This window comes from Hypoxylon fragiforme, assembly GCF_022984875.1.
Source record: "Hypoxylon fragiforme strain CBS 206.31 chromosome Unknown GGS25scaffold_4, whole genome shotgun sequence".
Classification (NCBI taxonomy): Eukaryota; Fungi; Ascomycota; class Sordariomycetes; order Xylariales; family Hypoxylaceae; genus Hypoxylon; species Hypoxylon fragiforme.
In genome coordinates, this window is record NW_026054759.1 from 2267642 (window position 1) to 2284876 (window position 17235).

Consider the following 17235-nt stretch of genomic DNA (forward strand, 5'->3'; position numbering starts at 1 on the left):
GTCATGCAGAAGGTGGTGTGTATATATACGGTTGTGCTAGACGTGATGGTGACGGGTGGGGGAGGTACGGAAGGTAGTTGAATGTGTTTGTATTCGTATGTAGATGTGTCTGAGACTACCAAGCCCAGTTTCATTCGAATGGGAGTGGGTTGCAGATCTTGGGTATCGTGATATTCGTTTAGTATCATCATGGTGTAAAGTAAAAAGTCCTAGATGATGAATATTAAAGATGAGTGGTGATGAGAATTGTCGATATTTGAATGATGATGCGAATTTGGCAAGTGAGTGTGTTAAACCACTGTCTAAGAAAATGCTCGCGGGTTGAAGACGGAAGCGCCATATCCTTGTGGCGCCCAGTTGGGTGCAGGTGCGGCACCAACCAGTTGTTCAAAAGCGTGTAAACGACGGGCGAGCTCTTCGTTCTTCTGAGCCATCGACCGGTTTCTCCGCTCAAGCTGGTGAATATACTCGGTTGCCTTAGTCAAGACAGTGCCCTATCAGAAGTTAGTCATGTATTCAGAAGAATTGCTTCACAAGCTCCACATCCACACATACCTTGCTTACTTTAGGGGCAGTTCTTGATGTACCAGCATTCTCATTGTCATCGCCGTCTTCTGGTATCGCTCGTAGAGATGGAATAGCATCCCTTAACTCAGCGATCTTATCCTTTAAGTTGGTACGATACTTTCGTTCAATATCGTTATGCGCAGCTCGGTCGCTATTTCTTGGCTTGTCCTTAGGCTTGTCCAAGCCTTCCGTTGAATTAGTGCGTACGGGGGCTTGCGGCCTTGTCGCAGTTGGCTTAGTTCGAGGCTCGGGCGTATTGCTTTTGCTGTCACTCATGGTTGTTGGACTTTGGTTGATCTCGAATCGGAAGTCCATTCCAGGTGCTTGTCGTGCGCTGACTGGTTGTTGTGGGGCTTGTCCAGTGCCCATAGCGATAGCTAGTAATCGCTGGCGTTCGGGGTCGTTAAAAGGGGGGTTTACATTGACATAATCCATACGGAAACCGGGCTGCGGTGGCTCCCAGCTAAGGGGGGTTGAGTAGAGTCTCTCCCGTGGTGGGACCTCTGAAGGCACAGGTGCCTCATTCTTGGTAAGTTGGTCAGCTAGAGCCATGGAGAAGAGGTCGTCTTCGTCCGACAGCGCGTGGTCAAGGGCGCTATCGTCGATCAGATCAGCAGTGGACGAGGGCGGATAAGCCACTTTGAAGCTATTGCCGGGTCTCCCGGCAATCCTTGACCTAGGATGAGGGTGAGCTAGGGTGGGTTTGCTATCGCGGTTCTCAAAGATGGGTTCGCTTTCGTTGTCGCTGTCGAAGCGAAGCCAATAGTCAGAACAATCTAGGGTAGAAGGGTCCTCGGCGAATCTGGACCTTCGAATATCAGAGCACTGGCGCTTCTTTGGTAGCTCCTGTCGAGCAAGCTTGTGCTTGTGTGAGATAGAAAGGTTTTGTGATGCGGTTGAAGCTGGCGAATCAGCAGAGGTGCTGGGGGTCTGGTGCGAAGCTGTTGTCGGGGCCGAGTTCACGACACTGGATTCAGCTGACCTGTCTAGTTCGTCCCAAAAGCTGATCGATGATAGTTGTTGTGAGTAGTCTGTAGTTTGGTCGAAGAAAGTCTCGAAAGTCTACCGAGTATTAGGGGTCTTGAGGTCCAGGTTGGGTGGGGGGAAGATATAGTAATAGTAGTAACAGATGCTACCAAGATGGCAGCGATCTAGTAACGTACCTTATCACCAGCAGGATAAACGTCGATGTCCTGCATAACACCTGCGTCCATGACGAATCCCGCAGTATATCAAGGAAGAAGTGCCCCAAGGCGGGATAGAGGTAAAAGTTATAGATGGTGAGGTGATAATGTATGAGCTATCATGCGCAGTCCAGGCTTGGCGAGATAAACGACTATAAGTTGGGAATTAATCGAAATGGGTTCAAGTAAGAGGAGAAGTGGGCGTCAGTTGCCACGTCCGTTGCCGTGCGGTTGCGTCCGTTGCCGTGTGTCGTAGTACAGTTGCGCAAGTAGGTAACTTGAACCGAAAGCGTGTGTAAGTGTAAGTGTAAGTGTCTTGTGTGTGTATGTGTATGTGTGTGTATGTGTGTGTCTGTACTGTAGATGTGAAGCCACTAGGCAGGGCAAAGCCAGCGAGCCGCAAGCCACACACTATAGGCCTTACAAGATCTCGACCTTAGAAGATGGAGAGATATGATATCACAAATGGCACAGCTAATGCCACAATTGTAAAGTTGATCAAACGATGTTGAAGAACGAACGATTGTTGGATGGAAAAAAAAGTAAATAGAACAGGATTGCTATTTTAGTTCGGTAGGTAGTTGGTTAGATTATCTACCTAGTAGGTTGAGATATGTTGATGGTATGTTGCTTAGGATGAAATGAGATATGAGATGATGGGAATTCGAGATTTCGGCCATTAAAGAATAAGAATCAGATCCCACGAAGTAAAGGCTGACAGGGACCTGGCAGGGGCCGTTGAAGTGAACAATGGCCGAGACCGCCCGATGATGCAAGGGTACAAGTTACAATCAAAAGAATAATGGCCTGACGCTGCAAAGCGACGGAGACGCTCAGATAAATTCCAAGCCGGGCCCCAAGGTCGATCCCGATATACTACCCAGAATACTTCCAGGGCTTTTAATACTTCCAGCTCTTTCTCTTTCTTTGCTCTTCTTTTTTCCGGATACTGTGACCACACCCAGTATATTGCCACGAGTACTGTGCTGGTTTTCGTTATATGAATCAATGATAATAAACTCCAGTTGTTCTTTAGAGATCTGAGAAGTCAACTTGATCTATAGAACAATTATGGGGTCTTGTTGTATTAGTGTGACGATCAGAAGGCAATTCTCTGTTAAACAAGAACAAAGGTCATGAACATAGCCAGTAAAAAGTTAAGGAAGGTTAGAAATAAAATGAAAATATCAAATAAAATACCTGACCTGTAAACATCGGAGAATACCTAGAATGAATGACCTACATCGTAGTACAATAGTACATAGTTACCTAATACAGCTGTATTGTATTGTATTGTATTGTATTGTACCTCATAACTACTAACTGTACCTACCCAAATAATACGGGAAAATGAAGGACCTGAAGGAACGAAGAATGCCCCGAATTCGACATGGTGGGCTGATGGCCGCAGCGGTCAACTATGGGAAAGTATGGGATTTGTCCGGGTTACAAATTTCGTCACAGACCCTGATGACAGGCAAAAAAAGGCGAAAAAAAAAGTTGTTTGTACAATTGTACATTGTAAAGGGTTGCCATCGGTGCATTCGGTGCATCGGAACCCCTTCCAAGGTGGCCTGACTTTTTGTCGTTAAAAAGTATCTTTTCAAGGGGCAGGGTCTAGAATCACGCGTCAGGTGGGGTGAATTACTCTAAGATCAGGCCATTCGCAAGGCTGACGTTGAAAATATCGTATGACCTTCGCTTCCCTCTAAAAAGAGCCAGGGGTCCAGGGGTTCTAGACGCTATTGTCCGTAATCATTGGTCGGAATTGAGCGAAATGGAATTATTTAAATCTTCATTGGATAGTAATTTACCTAGTTTAACCTAAAATGTCCCGGCATATGGCAGCCTCGCATATAGATCCACTTTAACCGTTGAGCTCGCTTAGCTAATGCTGCACACATGCCTAGCAGGAAAGAACATGTGGGGTACATAGTTTGCATACATTGTTGGGGCTTGTGGCGGCTGTGGCTTTTATTCGTCTCTTCAACATTCAAAGTTCATGCTGACTCTGGACTGAGTCTCCATTTGTCTCTGGAACATTCAAGTTCGATGTCCAGAGTCACCCGTTTTCTTCCGAATCTTACTAAGTACATACATACCTAGCATTAGTGAGTCGCAGACGGGTTCTCAACACACACCGTGTACGCGGCCGTGATTACGGAACTTTTCCACCGGCTTCAATAACCTGGATCCGAGGTCTTCATCAGATCTCCATCAGCCTTTCATCCTGATTCCGACGCAGTGGAAATTACCTCACGTCCCACGCCTCACAAAGATCTCTTATATTACTATATTACTAGGTATGATCTCTATTTAATACATACCTAGGTAGGTAGGTAGCCTATTATTTACACTTACTTTGCACTTCTACTACCTTTAATCCCAAGGTGCCTACCTAGGTAGGTAGGTACATGTCTTTGTATGCACATACTTAGTATTCTAACCAACTTCAAACAAGAAAAGAAGCAATCTCTCGTATCAAAACCATCATGGGACCTTGAAAAAAAACTTCAGAAGGCCCAGATGAGGACTCGATAAAAAGCCTCGCCTGAAAATTAAGTCAACCAATGGCTTATTCCTCCGCTCCACCTTCGAAAACGGTGACAGCCGGCACAGGTCCGCGTTTGTCAAGTTGTCAAGTAGGGCTCAAATTGGTCTCTGATTGGTCGTCCATCTGTCCTTAGATACTTGGCTAGATCCAGATCGTATGATTGCAGCAACCATATGCAAGTGAATGTACGCAGGGTCCTTGCAATACATGCCTTGGTATGTACAATACAATACAGTTGCGTATCGCTGCATACCCACGGCCGCAGAAAACTTTTACTATACCGATAATACGAATAGTTCTCTGCAAAGAACCTATAGCCTTCGGCTTGGAAACTGATCGATTAGGTAAGTGCTAAGTGCTGGCGCCGATGACCATTTCCGGTACTGCCCGAGTGGCTTTCCAAAGAAAGGGGTCAACCGAACTTGGGCTTCCACGTTGCCATTCTACAGTATCCTCCGAACTATCGACATATGTGTAGGTACCTTTCTACTAGGCTGGTTAGTTACCTAGTTAATATGTCGATAGTGATCGAACCCCCAGCCATTTCTGAGACATCTATCAACGGGGTAGTCATCTGTCGCAACTCCGGCAGCCACGGCTACAGTTGCCAAAGTGTCAATAATGTTTCAGATCGCTGGGGATAATGAGATTTACGAGTACGAGTGTAACAGATCCGGAGTACGGAGTACCTAGGAGATTAGTACATTCATACATACAAATCTACTGGGAAATGTCTATTGGCTAATCGGGTTCAATACCATACAGGCATCACACGATGGTTCGGTAGCTAGGAGTTCGATGCGACTCAGTAGATGATCTATGAATTAGCCCGTGACATCCCCGTACTTCATTCTCTGAGGCTCATCTGATAACAAAGATCACTAGCTTGGATATCCAACCGTTCCTAAGTTCACATGGTACTGACGCAACGGGGTGTGGGAACGAGTGCGTGTCCCCCTACCGTAAATACAACCATCGGCAGTCTCCGGACTAAGTAGCGCGCGCTTAGTTTTACCTAATCGAAGTACTTCTCCTATGCTAATAACAACAAGAAATTACTAGGTATAATGGTTACTTTGGTAGGTAGCGGGTAGGATTGTTTACGTCTTCTGAATTATAATATTATTGCTGCTTTTTTTCGATTAAGCAAAAAAGTGTTAACAAGATAATTAGCAGGTGAATCCTGAATATCCTCCCTCATGTGTATATGCCTCCGGAATTATCTATGTCTAGGTAGGTAGGTAGGTAGGTAGGTAAATACTAACCTAGTATCTACGAATACCATATTGTTTCGAAATATACCTAGGTACCTAACCTCGACACTTTGATATTCAGGGGCACTCTCGTTCTATGGGCAGGGTGCAAACGTACTAGATGAGATGTTCACTTAATTGCCTGCCCAGGTTTTCTTGAGACTAGGGATGGATAGCCTTTCCATCAGTGCAAATGTAACAAACAGACGTCTGTTTCAAATTACACGAATGGGATATACCATGCTGAGGCAGAGATGATATCCAGAACATACCTAGGCCTATTCAAGATACCAAACTTGCCTGGTTAGGTACTATTCACATTCGATGATCAGTCATGTAGTCGTGATAGTTTATGGTAAAGCTTCAAGTATGCCAAGCTACTACTGAACCATATTCTAGCACATATTAAACAGCCAGAGTTCCAAAATACTAAAATGCGTTGCATTCCGTGTGGCTACCCCTTCTGTAGCTACCAGGTAGGTAGCCAAGTATATTGAGTAAAGTGCCATGTTGAACAGATGCGTATTCACCATCCAAAACGACATTGTCCATTAATGTTTGGCATAGACTCGTCTAGACTTTGTCGTCGTGGCAGATTACTACCCAGGGGCAACATTTGTAACCCTCATCGGGGAGGCTCCGTCTTGAAGCTTATTTGCGGACCATACATACAAAATACCAAACCTTGGTAAACCTCTCAATGCGACCCCTATTAGTCGAGGCACATGAAGCTCCATACTATCGTCGTTCTTGTAAACGTAACGGCACGGGGGAAGAGGGGGGACACTGGGTACTCACTCCTCCATATCATCCAACTTGTTCTCCGCTTTCCCGGCCGTGGGCCTAGGCTAGCTACCTATGTAGTACAATCAATAATATAGCCTGTATATCGACATATACCCCCTTGTTATTCGTAGTAAGTAGCACAGAGGGTAGCCAGCCAGGCTTCGTGAGCTCCCGCATGATCCCGCAGATGCCACGAGACGGAGGGGAACTCAATAGACGGGGAGCCGCTTTGCTCGAACGACTCCCTAGCCTCGGGTGCATGCCCAGAAATTGCCGGTGTTATCCTGCAGCACAAATGGGACATGTGAATATCGAGTAGAGTCCAAGTGGCAGGCTGCCACTGGCAGTAGGTCCGAATGAACCTTCATTAAGCCGTAACAGGCCGCAGAGCCTGGAAATCAGACTGCCGGGGAACGAGTTGCTTTCTGGATCATGTTTTCTCCCCAAAAAGAGGCAATTGATCTGATCCAGTGACTTTCGTATATCGTGACTTTATGCCGTGAATTAGCTATGATGACACTCCGAAGATATGATAGAAGGGCTTTTTTTACTATTCAAGCTTACGGTCGAGTACCTAGTAGATACCTAATCAGGTAAAAATCAATCTATGGACTAACGCAAAACCAGATATCCGTATACTTCCAAGGCTAGTAAGACTGGAAGTGACGGACCGGGTCCGTAGGTATATTGGCGAGTGTCACGTGTGCCGGGACAGTCGCACACCCACGTTTGGTGGTTAGCATGGATGTGCGGGATGTGGGGAGGGAAAACGGGGCCGTCGTTTGTCGGGGAGTTGATTTGTAATTATACTCCACCCGGCCTTAGCGGCGAACCACGGCGAATGAGCACATCATGCCCACTTATCTATAGTTAGTTGTAACAGAAGGTGCAACTTCGCAAGTACACATCGCATACGCATAGTTGACAAGTAACGTGATTATCTTGTTATTTCATCAGTTATTTTTTGTCTTTTTTCTTACTTTCTTACTTCTCGGAAAGAATTGAGAACAATGGGTTCCCCGGCGGAAAGATACACTTACCCCTCCCCCTTGGCGGGGTTCGAGAACGCTCCGCCGCTCCCGGATGAGAAAAACGAAGACGGGAAGAGCTTCAAGAACCCGCCTAGAGATATCCTTAGCGAAGCTTATACTACATTTCCCGAACCCCTGGAAAACGGTCGCCGCGGTGCTTTGTAAGTATACACATATTGTCGACTAGTCACGCATTCAAACACTAACAGCAGGGGTCCCGTGGTTTTAGCGACGTGCATATATACTATTTCTCAAGCAACAAAGCGTACGCGAAGGAGCTCTGGGAACGCATTCGACGAGAGTGTACGTCAAATCCATTCAAAACTAAGCACCCCGGAATATAAATGGACTAACTTGCTAACCCTCACCTCGTAGTCCCCGAGTTGCGGATATACCGGTTCTGGGATCATCCAGTGGGCCCCCATCCCGTGGCCATGTTCGAGGTCAACATTTTCACTCCGGCGCAATTCGGCGCCTTCATCCCCTGGCTGGCCATCTACCGCGGCCCGCTCTCGGTGCTGATTCATCCTAACACGGTAGAAGGCGGAGAGGGGGTCTCGCATATGGATGTTGAGCGCCGGAACCATTCCCAAAGAGCTATCTGGATGGGCGAGAGAATACCGCTGGATCTAGACCTGTTCTATGCGATGGGCAGTTAAACGACGTGGGAATGCGGGCTGGTCAGTAGGGAGGCTATGTTTACATGTAGTACATAAACTCCTTTTATTAAGCAGCCTTTGAAAATATAATCCCATCAATCACTTTTCAAAACCCCTTCATTACTCTATTCATCCATAACAAACAAGTTATTACCCATTAATACTTTCCAAAAAATATCTTACTACCCAAAAACCGATCTACCAACAACTGTCTCAAGCAATCAAAAACTGACCGGAAAAAAAGACTTCATCTTATGGATCACTGCTCTAAAGCAGAACGCCACCAACCAATTAATATGGAAATGTATTAATCCAGACATTTATCGACTTCCTCGCTGTCGCGGAGAAGATTATGCCATCCTGGGCTACACCCCAGATCTACGAAGCAATATCCAAAACGAACAGAGGAGAGGAACTGAAGTCGCTCATTGAATATGGGGCCGACTTCTCCTCTATAATGCAGGATCTAGATCGCCGCGGGCAGAAGATAGGTGTCCCCACCTTTGCAACGCTCGCCGGAGCAAATGCCAACAAGCCTAAGGGTCAAAGAAGTAGGCCGCCAAAGCCCCAACACCCCTGCCCCTGCCAAGAAGATGGCAAAACCCACTTTTGGAAACCGTCTGAATGCGCGACAGCGAGGAAGTCGAAGATCGCGATGTCTCCCATTACTTCCGGGATCTTGTAGATTCTCCCGTGGTTGAGTGCTGTCACCCAATTGTTATACCATTCGAACGGATTGGCGCTTGTTGAGTAAGCATTAAGAGCTCTGGTGTGTGTTCCCCTGACTTCGTTTAGGAATGCTGTTTGGCTTGGACAATATTGCTGTTTGATCTGTGAAACCAGTGCCTGAATTCCTTCCTCTCCGTTGATCCTCAACTCCTACTGAGCACGGTTAAGGGTCTCTGGTTTGACGGATTTTTCAGTCTATAGAAAGTAGGAAAATGAAACAAGGCCATGTAAACGGGAAGGGGAAGGGGATGGAGAAGGGGGTAGCTTATTCTATCTAGTATAGATAGTACATAGCGGAAGAGTGCGTACAACACGCCACAAATCATTGAACAGCCACCCCAAAAATATTCTTATACCTAATCTCGTCGAACCCTCGAAGGAGACATCTTGACGCGAGTGAGAAGGCATCAAAGATAGTCGTATATGCCAGCTCTCCCTCCCACCCCCTCGAAAGATGTCGACTATACCTAGGGTAGTATTTAGTACTGAGTGGCAGCCTCCTGAACCGTCTGAACTTAATTTTGATCCAAATAGCGAGATTGTGGGCTGCTTGGGTCCAAAGCCTCCAAGAGGAAACCAAGGTAGCGCAAAGAGACATTATCGTGAGCTACCTCAGAGCCATCCTGCCCCATGACTGGTTGGCTCCAGAAAATAATACACTGGTGCTATGGTATGATGCTATGGAATCCATAACTCGTGGCCAATTATTCTCATTCCCTCGTGATAAAATGTGCCGACTATGTCTGCAAAGAGCTTCCCTGGGGTGGTGACCCTGATGTCTCGGGTCGAGGGGTGAGAATAGCTCCTCCATTCCTGTAACATGTTTGGAAATGCGTAATTAACGTTCTATATAGATGCTGTTTACGTACTATATCGCGGCTGTCTTGGTCACAGTATACCTGGTCGTGATCAGTCTGCCAAATTCCTTCCATCCCGAGCAACAATCCCAGACGGAGTCCATTACTGGTTTGCTGGTTGGTGGATTTAAGGAGTCACTCAACATCTTTCTGGATGTGGCAATGCTTTTCTCACTTTCAATGCTTGTCGCTACGTGTTTCCGGCTCTCTCAAGCTTACTCGCAGGAGGACGGTGCCCAAAACGGCCACTGGATGTACTTCGCAATGATCGGCTCACTTTACATGTCGACATTTTCCATATTTTTTTGCTTCATAATGTAATCCATAGCACACGAATTACGCCGAAACTGGCTTCGTGTAACCATTTGGGTTCTCATAGGCCTCCTCGGTATCGCTAACGAAGTCCTGTTTGAAAATTCCAACCCTTATTTCTCATATGGAGGTTTAGTGTCTCTAGGTATATAAAGACATGATTGACGTAGGTTGGGTGTTTGCATGCTTGCCTCAAGATTTAATCCAATATGGTATCTTACCAACGTCATATCTGGCTGAAGCTTTTTTGCTTGTCAACGGGGTTTGTTACGTTGCCCTTAAGATATACAGATGAATGAGAAACGGTGCCAAGGAAGGGGGCCCTAGACAAAGGTCTTCCAATATATCTGGCGCTTGAATTTGCTGTTCTCTTTTCTGCTCATGTGGATGATGTTAATCCTCTTCGAAGTCTTTCGGGGCGCGGTGGACAAGATGTCCGGAGTCGATAACCAAAATAGCGAATGGACTTTTGGTCAGGTCTTCTCCGCGATTGCCTGGGTTCCGATTCTGGTAGAGATATTTGTTATCGTCAGAAGTAAGTGCTCTACGCTCTTTTGCTAGTAATACGTGTGCCCAGCCAGGTGCTAACGAAAATCGTGCTAGAGGGCCCTATAATAGGTCTGAACAGGAGGCTGTCGAAGGGATACACTGTCGTTTCAACCTCGGCATCCGGCAGCCCTCCCGAGGAAGACAGACAATACTTGAAACTATAGGACCGAGACCAGGCTTGATAGAGAGATATCAACCTCGGATCACCAATAACTACAAGAGGATGGCCTGCCCTGGAAGCAAAGGGAGTAATATAAATCTTGCTTGATTGGTTACGTGGGTAGACTGGATTATTCACATGCGGGTGGGTGGGACAGATGGGGATTTTCCTGAAGTGTACTACTATCACCTTGCGACCTAGTAAATATAGGAAGGTTATCTACTCTTTTCTTGATCTTCCTGGAAATTGCCTACCATGTCCAGCCAACGGCTGTTTCTTTGACGTTTATCATAAGGGATAGAAGGATCACTCAGCTCGATGCATACCAAGCATTTGCTCGCGCTGCCAAGATATTGGAGCTGGGCTAGGCCACTTGGCGCCAGTATATCTTCTTCCTTACCGCACGTCAGCGCAACTTTCCTGACCGTCTCTTGTGAACTCTGCTTGATCAACAGAGGCAATGAATCAGTTCCAGACAATTTTATTCCCACCTGGGCACCCAAACACACATCCGTGGGCAGCGTTACTATGGACAGGCTAAAATAGACAGACAACTCACGTGCCTGACTTGAGAATATATTGAATCGGACGAGGTTGGTGGAATGAATAACTACACTACATGTTGTAGGTCACTGCAACCAAAAGATGGGAAAAGAAGTGGAAGAACGCTTGCTCTATTCCCAGCCTAGCTGGCGATGTGCCGATATAGGGCTGCTATGGGGCTCCCTAGCGGCCCACACAACACCACATGATCAGATCCATGACCGTAGAAAACGACAAAGTGGACCCGAAAAAAAATCAACATCACGTGGAATTCTCTACTCGACGAGCTGGCAAACGAGAATCGACCATTCATCAGAATATCTCCTTCACTCTTAGCGTACGATCAAAAGGGGGCTAGAGCAAGATTCTTTGGCTTGGTAGGAAACCAACAGCCGCAAGCTCAACCATTCTCTCTCTCTATCTCTATATATCGATTACCCTCCCAGAAGTCTCAAACTTCAGGAGCCAGAGAGAATTATATACACGCAACAGACCAGACCAGACCCAGATAAGATGGCCATGAGGAGAAAAAAACCGTCCCGTTTCCAGATCCCGAACACCGAAAAAGGGACATATCATTAACCACCTGACTGCACCCACACGGCGGCATATCTACACCCCAAGTAACAAATACGTGAGAACCATTATTTTTCTTTCCTTCCCAGACCTGACAAAGGGAAGTGAAAAAAAAATTTGAGAAGGACATAAAAAAAGGGGGGTGAAGGGGGTTCGTCTATCTGTAGGCAGGTACTCTAAGTGTGCCTAAAATGCAAATGCAAATGCAGTCTAACTAAAGCAGCGGGCGTAGTAGTCTAGCTACTGGGTATTTCTTTTTATCAAGGAACGTGAGGGAGAACCCCTATAAAATCTAAACGGAACGAGTGAAAGAAGGACGAACGAAAGAACGAAGGAACCATACTACTGTCGCGACGGAAACCCGGTCAAACTCCTAATCTCGGCATCCTCCTCCTCGTCCTCGGTCAGCTTCTTGCCCGGCAGCCGCACCGCGCGGTCCAGCGCGACCGGCAACCCTCTGTGGCGGCCGCGGAGCATGACGAAGATCATGACGATCTTGGAGCCGGTGTACATACCGCCGCTGAAGGAGTAGCTCTGGTCGGGGAGGCCGATGCTGATGCCGATGTTGGTGTAGCCGGAGACGATCTCGAAGAGGATGTTGAAGACGCTGTAGGCGGCCGGGTCCGTCAGCGAGTGCTTCGTCTCGATCAGCGTGATCAGGAACAGCGTCAGCGCGATCCACCACACGTCGTGGCTCAGCTGCCCGCGCACCTGCTGCGACACCAGGCTGGGGGGGCCGTTCTTCGGGATCTGGTCGTGCAGCGAGTGGAACGAGGCGCGCCCGAAGTCGATGGTGGCGGCACGTCGGAGCGGCTTGAAGGGCGTTGGGGCGGGCGCGGCGGGCGCGACGCCGACGCCTTGGAAGGCGGACATCCGGTGCTGGATTTGCCGGCCTACGAAGGCGGTGCCGCGGCGGCCGACTTGGTAGAGCTTCTTGATGGACTTGGTGGATGGCGAGCGTGACATGGTGTCCCAGTTCTTGTTATTCGCGGGCAGTGGAAGTCCCGTTTGTTCCGGGGCATCGGTAACGTCCACTTCGAAGACACTGCTGCTTGCCGAATGGAGCTGTTCCTCTTCCGTTTGGTCGCCTTCGTATATACCCAGGGATCTTTCCTCGTAGACATTGCTGTTTCTCATGGTGATGATGTGGGGATAGGCAGCTGTGTAGTACACGACTAGCCAAAGTACTTGAACATCGAAGTATATGGCTGATGGTGATACAATAGCGTATCCTCCTGAGGGAATCGCTGTGGAAAGAGGTAGTTCATTAGTTCAAAATTTCGAGATAAGTTTTCGAGGGATTATATTGGGGAGGGTACTTACAGAATCCTTGGAAGAGCGCGTCGAAGATTCTCTGGCCAAGGGGAATAGCTTCCATGGTCGGATTTCCGATGCTGAGGACTAGAATCAGGACCCAATCGGCAATCACGAAACCCCCGAAGGTAGCCGCAAACGTCCAGGTGTCCCTGGAGGGGAACAAGCTGGTATATACACGACGAGGAAACTTGAGGATGAAGTCGAACCCCTCCTTCCAAACGCCGTACTCTTTATCCTTGGAAAAAAGGTTCAACAGAGACGACATGCTCCATATGATGAAACGCATGAAGACAGGGAAGGCGGCCGGGCCTGCCAGCGATAGCAGGGTGACGACGGTCAGTAGGAAGTAAGAGCTCTGGAAGGGTATGAAGCCTGCGTCCAACAAGGTAAAGCCGGCATTGTTGTATGCGGAGACGGCGAGGAAGATGCCTGCCCACCATGGGTTCTGTGAATTGACGGCGGCGGCTTCGGTTGCGTGGACCGACATCCAGGCGCCAAGAGCGATGGCACCGAAGAGTTGGCAGAGCACGAAGTAGGCGATGACAAAAACGGAGAGGAATTTGAGGGCACGGTACTCGACACCGCCGAGGTATTCTCGTTGCTCTTCCGACAGGTTGAAAAATTGACCATTCCTTCCGATGCTGCGCTTTTGCTCCTTCAGAAACGTTTGCACATTGAACCCTTCAGTACCCCCCGTCCTGGACCCCGCGGTGTGGGATCTTCGTCTTGTCTGGACACTTTGGTGTGATTGAGTCTGGTAGATTGAATGTCCAGTTGCTGACATCTGCACCTCCAGGGACTTGCCTTCTCGAACGGGCTCAAGGAAGCCAATATGCTGAGGTTGACTTCTCATACCCTCCTGGCCCTCTTCTGGAATCGGCTCCGTGGCGGGCGAAGACATGGGATTCGCGCTTTTGGAAACGTGGGGTTTGCCCGGGGCCCGTCCCTTTCCGAAGGAAGACATTACTTGCAGACCAAACATGGCGCCCGCCAAGCCCACGACGGCACCCGTGTCTGACACCTTCTTCTTTCTCTTCTCTCGCTCCATCTTCACGACATCCTCGAAACGCTTCTCGAAGATATGCTGGCGAAATGCGATAGTGACGTAGGAAATTAGGACCTGACTTCCTATCATCATCAATATCCACAATTCGACCTGCTGGAAGGTGGTTAATTGGCTGAGATTGACTGTGTTGAGACCGGTGGCAGTCAGCGCGGACATGACCATGAACATGCTATCCCACCAGCCGATGCTGTAGGTCGGGACAGACGCGCCCCAAAAGATGAGGGTGCCCACGATAGTGGTACCGATGAAGTAGGCATAGTGCAATGTGATGTAGTTGATCGGCGGCAAATATGGTTTAACAGCGTGCGCCACGGCATTTAATGCATCATATGCTCTAGGATGTTGGGTGCCAAGTTTTTCCCACAACTGAGGCGGCATATTGAGGTATTGACTTCAAGTTCCGATCCAGTCTTGAAGGAGAGAGCAAAAAGGAAGGTAAGTGAAAAGATGTCAAATCCTTTCGTCCAGCCGCACTGTAGGTCACAGATCTGGATGCCTCAGACACCAAGACAGGTAGGTACCTACTATGTAGGTAAGGGACCTTGGTAAGTATAAATACTAGGTACTGTCGCAAAACAAGAAACAATGCACCTTGTCTAGTCTCGTCCGAGAAGACTCTGACTGTTCTCCTTTTCTTTCTCGCTTCCCTCTTTCACAGTTTTTTTTTCTTTCTTTTTTCAGCCCAAAAAAAAGAAGCACGGCCTATGTACTGCCCAAAACGCAGATTGGCCACCCTCGTCACGCTCGACAGGTTTGCAGATCCGATCCGTTTGGTGCTACAGTGCACAAATTAGGAATCCCTTATCACAGGAACCTTGAAGTATTATAGGCTATAGCATACCTGACATTACTGTAATGTAAAGTTGCAATCAGGCGTGTGTGCCACATCACGTCTTACTACCTAGTAGTTATGTGTACTTGATGCATAGTACTAAGTAGTAACAAAAAATGAAGAAAATGTATATAAATAGAAGTGAAGCCCCTTTTATTATTTTAAATGTTCCAATGTTCTTTATTATTTCCAGTTGATTACCTAGTATGTACATATGTATCTACCTGGCGGCCTGGCCGTATATTGCATACTAGGTATCTACACTATGTTTTAAACCCCTAGCCCTGCAGATTTTGCAGGGGTCATTATCAGCGCTATGCACATTTCAGTGGGAACCTTGAAACTTTTACTGGAGGGGGCCGAGGGGCACCAAACCAGCACCGTTAATGCTGTTGTTGCCTGCCTATCAACTTATCAAGCCTATCACCATTTATGTGTATACCGTACTAGTAGCACATACTTTCAATGTGTCATACTACTAGTAGTACAGTACCTACACAACCAATGTGCTTCAACGTTGCCGAAATTCCATCACCGCCCCAAAATTTATTCCTTTAACATGACAAAACAAAACAATACCAACCACTTCCAACGCAACGCAGGTCATATAAACAAAAGTACCTAGGAAGGAGAACTGTCGTAAACGAGGACAATGAACAAAGGGGTTTGCTATCTTGTATACTTCTTAGGTAAGTACAGGCAAGGACAGGTAAGTACAGGTAAGTATATACTCAAATCTCACGATGCTTTGGTATCTCATAGTTGATACTTACAAAAATACGAAATTCAAGAACATTGTTTTGAAACAACGACATAGGTTTCAAACACCCAGCATGATACCCTAACAACGATTCAATATGGGTGTTCTTGAAGTACATATCCATGAGGCGCGTCTCCTATCTGTAAGTCGAAAAAAAAACCACCGAGAAAAAAACCATAAAGCATACACATAAAATCCAAGTAGAACAGCTTGAGAAGAAGAATCCAGGGAGCCCACATCCCTCAAAAATAAGCATAACTACGACTTGAAGCGCGAGCTATACCGTAAAAGACAGCCTAACGGTGAGTACGTACTTAGGTAGTGTTAAGAAGAAGACGGACTCTCTGCATCATGAATCCTCCATATGCTCCACTTCCTCAAGCCCACCCCGGGGACAATTTCCTGCCGAAAAGCAAGACCATCGCGGAACTCAAGGCCAAGATCAACTCGCATGGCTGGTCTGACACCCCCGAGAACCGACACGAGTTCATGCGCAGCTTCGACACCGCCCCGCGGAATGACATGGGGTACTACCACCTGTCGCGGCTCATCGACCTCATCGACATGATCGTCTTCCACCGGCTGTTCAAGGGGCGCTTCGGCATCCTGCTGACGCTGGTGAAGGAGGACTGGGCGCCTCGGGCGGGCGAGCCCTGGGCCGCGACCCGGATCCAGGTGCAGCAGCCGTGGCCGTCGAGCGTGATCTGGATGTGCGGGTCGATCGACCGGGTGACGATGCAGGTGCGCGTGGAGATGACGCGGCGCACGCAGATGACGGTGCTGGTGCACGAGATGGCGCACGCGTACATCTCCACCTTCTGGCGCGAGAACGCCGCCGACCGCGCCAACATCCAGACCAACCACTACCACGGCGAGTGCTTCTGGTACGTCTTCAAGCGCGCCTGCGGCATCCTCGAGCACATCCACCCCGAGCTCTTCGGCATGGCCATAGGCGGCCCCGCCTTCCTCCAGAACCTCGACGCCCCCGGCAACCTCGACGGCCTCGGCATGGGCCCCCCCTTCCCCGACGAGCCGCCTAGCCCGCCTGAACCACCCACCATCATCAACCCGTCCCCAGATGGGTCGCCTAACCCGTCGCCTGACCCGTCGCCTGACCCGTCTCCGCCCCGGTCAGATAGCTCGGGCTCGACGGCTACCACCGCGATACTGGTGGGACCCGTGGCAGGTGGAGCGGGGCCCGTCGCAGCGCCAGAGCCAGAGCCAGCGCCAGAATGGGCCGCCGATCGGGCTCTTCTTTTAGCGAGAATGGAAAGACAACGATACCGGCGTATGACCGGGGCCTTGCTCTTGATTCTCGTCGTGCTCGCCTTCCTCACCCGGGGACAGTAGAGGTCGAGCGCATAATTGATACTGTAAGGTAGGTAGGTAACCTACAGAGTACCTGCTAGTTTACTGAGTAGGTACCTATGGAATGCCCATATAAACGTTAAAAAGGTAGTGAATGTATGAATGGAATAGGTAAGGCGTAGGAAGGATTAT

The 17235-nt window shown here is 48.2% G+C and overlaps 5 protein-coding genes across 5 annotated transcripts; 3 read left to right on the forward strand and 2 right to left on the reverse strand.

The window, feature by feature from the left end:
• Nucleotides 1-56: 56 nt before the first annotated feature.
• On the reverse strand, nt 57-2441 carry GGS25DRAFT_239630 (HLH-domain-containing protein). Its single transcript, XM_049257096.1, has 3 exons — nt 1731-2441; nt 556-1629; nt 57-494 (listed from the first exon to the last, which is right to left on the reverse strand). Exons 1-3 carry the CDS (start codon nt 1779-1781, stop codon nt 303-305), a joined length of 1317 nt encoding a protein of 438 aa, XP_049117908.1. The 5' UTR covers nt 1782-2441; the 3' UTR covers nt 57-302.
• Nucleotides 2442-7124: 4683 nt separating this feature from the next.
• Nucleotides 7125-8210, forward strand: GGS25DRAFT_239670 (DOPA-like domain-containing protein). Its single transcript, XM_049257097.1, has 3 exons — nt 7125-7536; nt 7605-7678; nt 7751-8210. The coding sequence occupies exons 1-3, from the start codon at nt 7355-7357 to the stop codon at nt 8032-8034; spliced, it is 540 nt and encodes a 179-aa protein (XP_049117909.1). The 5' UTR covers nt 7125-7354; the 3' UTR covers nt 8035-8210.
• A 2154-nt stretch (nt 8211-10364) lies between these two features.
• On the forward strand, nt 10365-10645 carry GGS25DRAFT_520741 (uncharacterized protein; the record flags this gene model as incomplete). Its single annotated transcript, XM_049263927.1, has 2 exons — nt 10365-10467; nt 10536-10645. The coding sequence occupies 2 exons, from the start codon at nt 10365-10367 to the stop codon at nt 10643-10645; spliced, it is 213 nt and encodes a 70-aa protein (XP_049117910.1).
• Nucleotides 10646-11996: 1351 nt separating this feature from the next.
• Nucleotides 11997-14788, reverse strand: GGS25DRAFT_239818 (TrkH-domain-containing protein). The gene is made up of 3 exons (XM_049257098.1): nt 14735-14788; nt 13084-14664; nt 11997-13007 (listed from the first exon to the last, which is right to left on the reverse strand). Exons 2-3 carry the CDS (start codon nt 14519-14521, stop codon nt 12103-12105), a joined length of 2343 nt encoding a protein of 780 aa, XP_049117911.1. The 5' UTR covers nt 14522-14664; nt 14735-14788; the 3' UTR covers nt 11997-12102.
• Nucleotides 14789-16086: 1298 nt separating this feature from the next.
• GGS25DRAFT_520743 (uncharacterized protein) lies at nt 16087-17085 on the forward strand (the record flags this gene model as incomplete). The annotated part of the gene is made up of 1 exon (XM_049263928.1): nt 16087-17085. The coding sequence occupies one exon, from the start codon at nt 16087-16089 to the stop codon at nt 17083-17085; it is 999 nt and encodes a 332-aa protein (XP_049117912.1).
• Between the last annotated feature and the right edge of the window lie 150 nt (nt 17086-17235).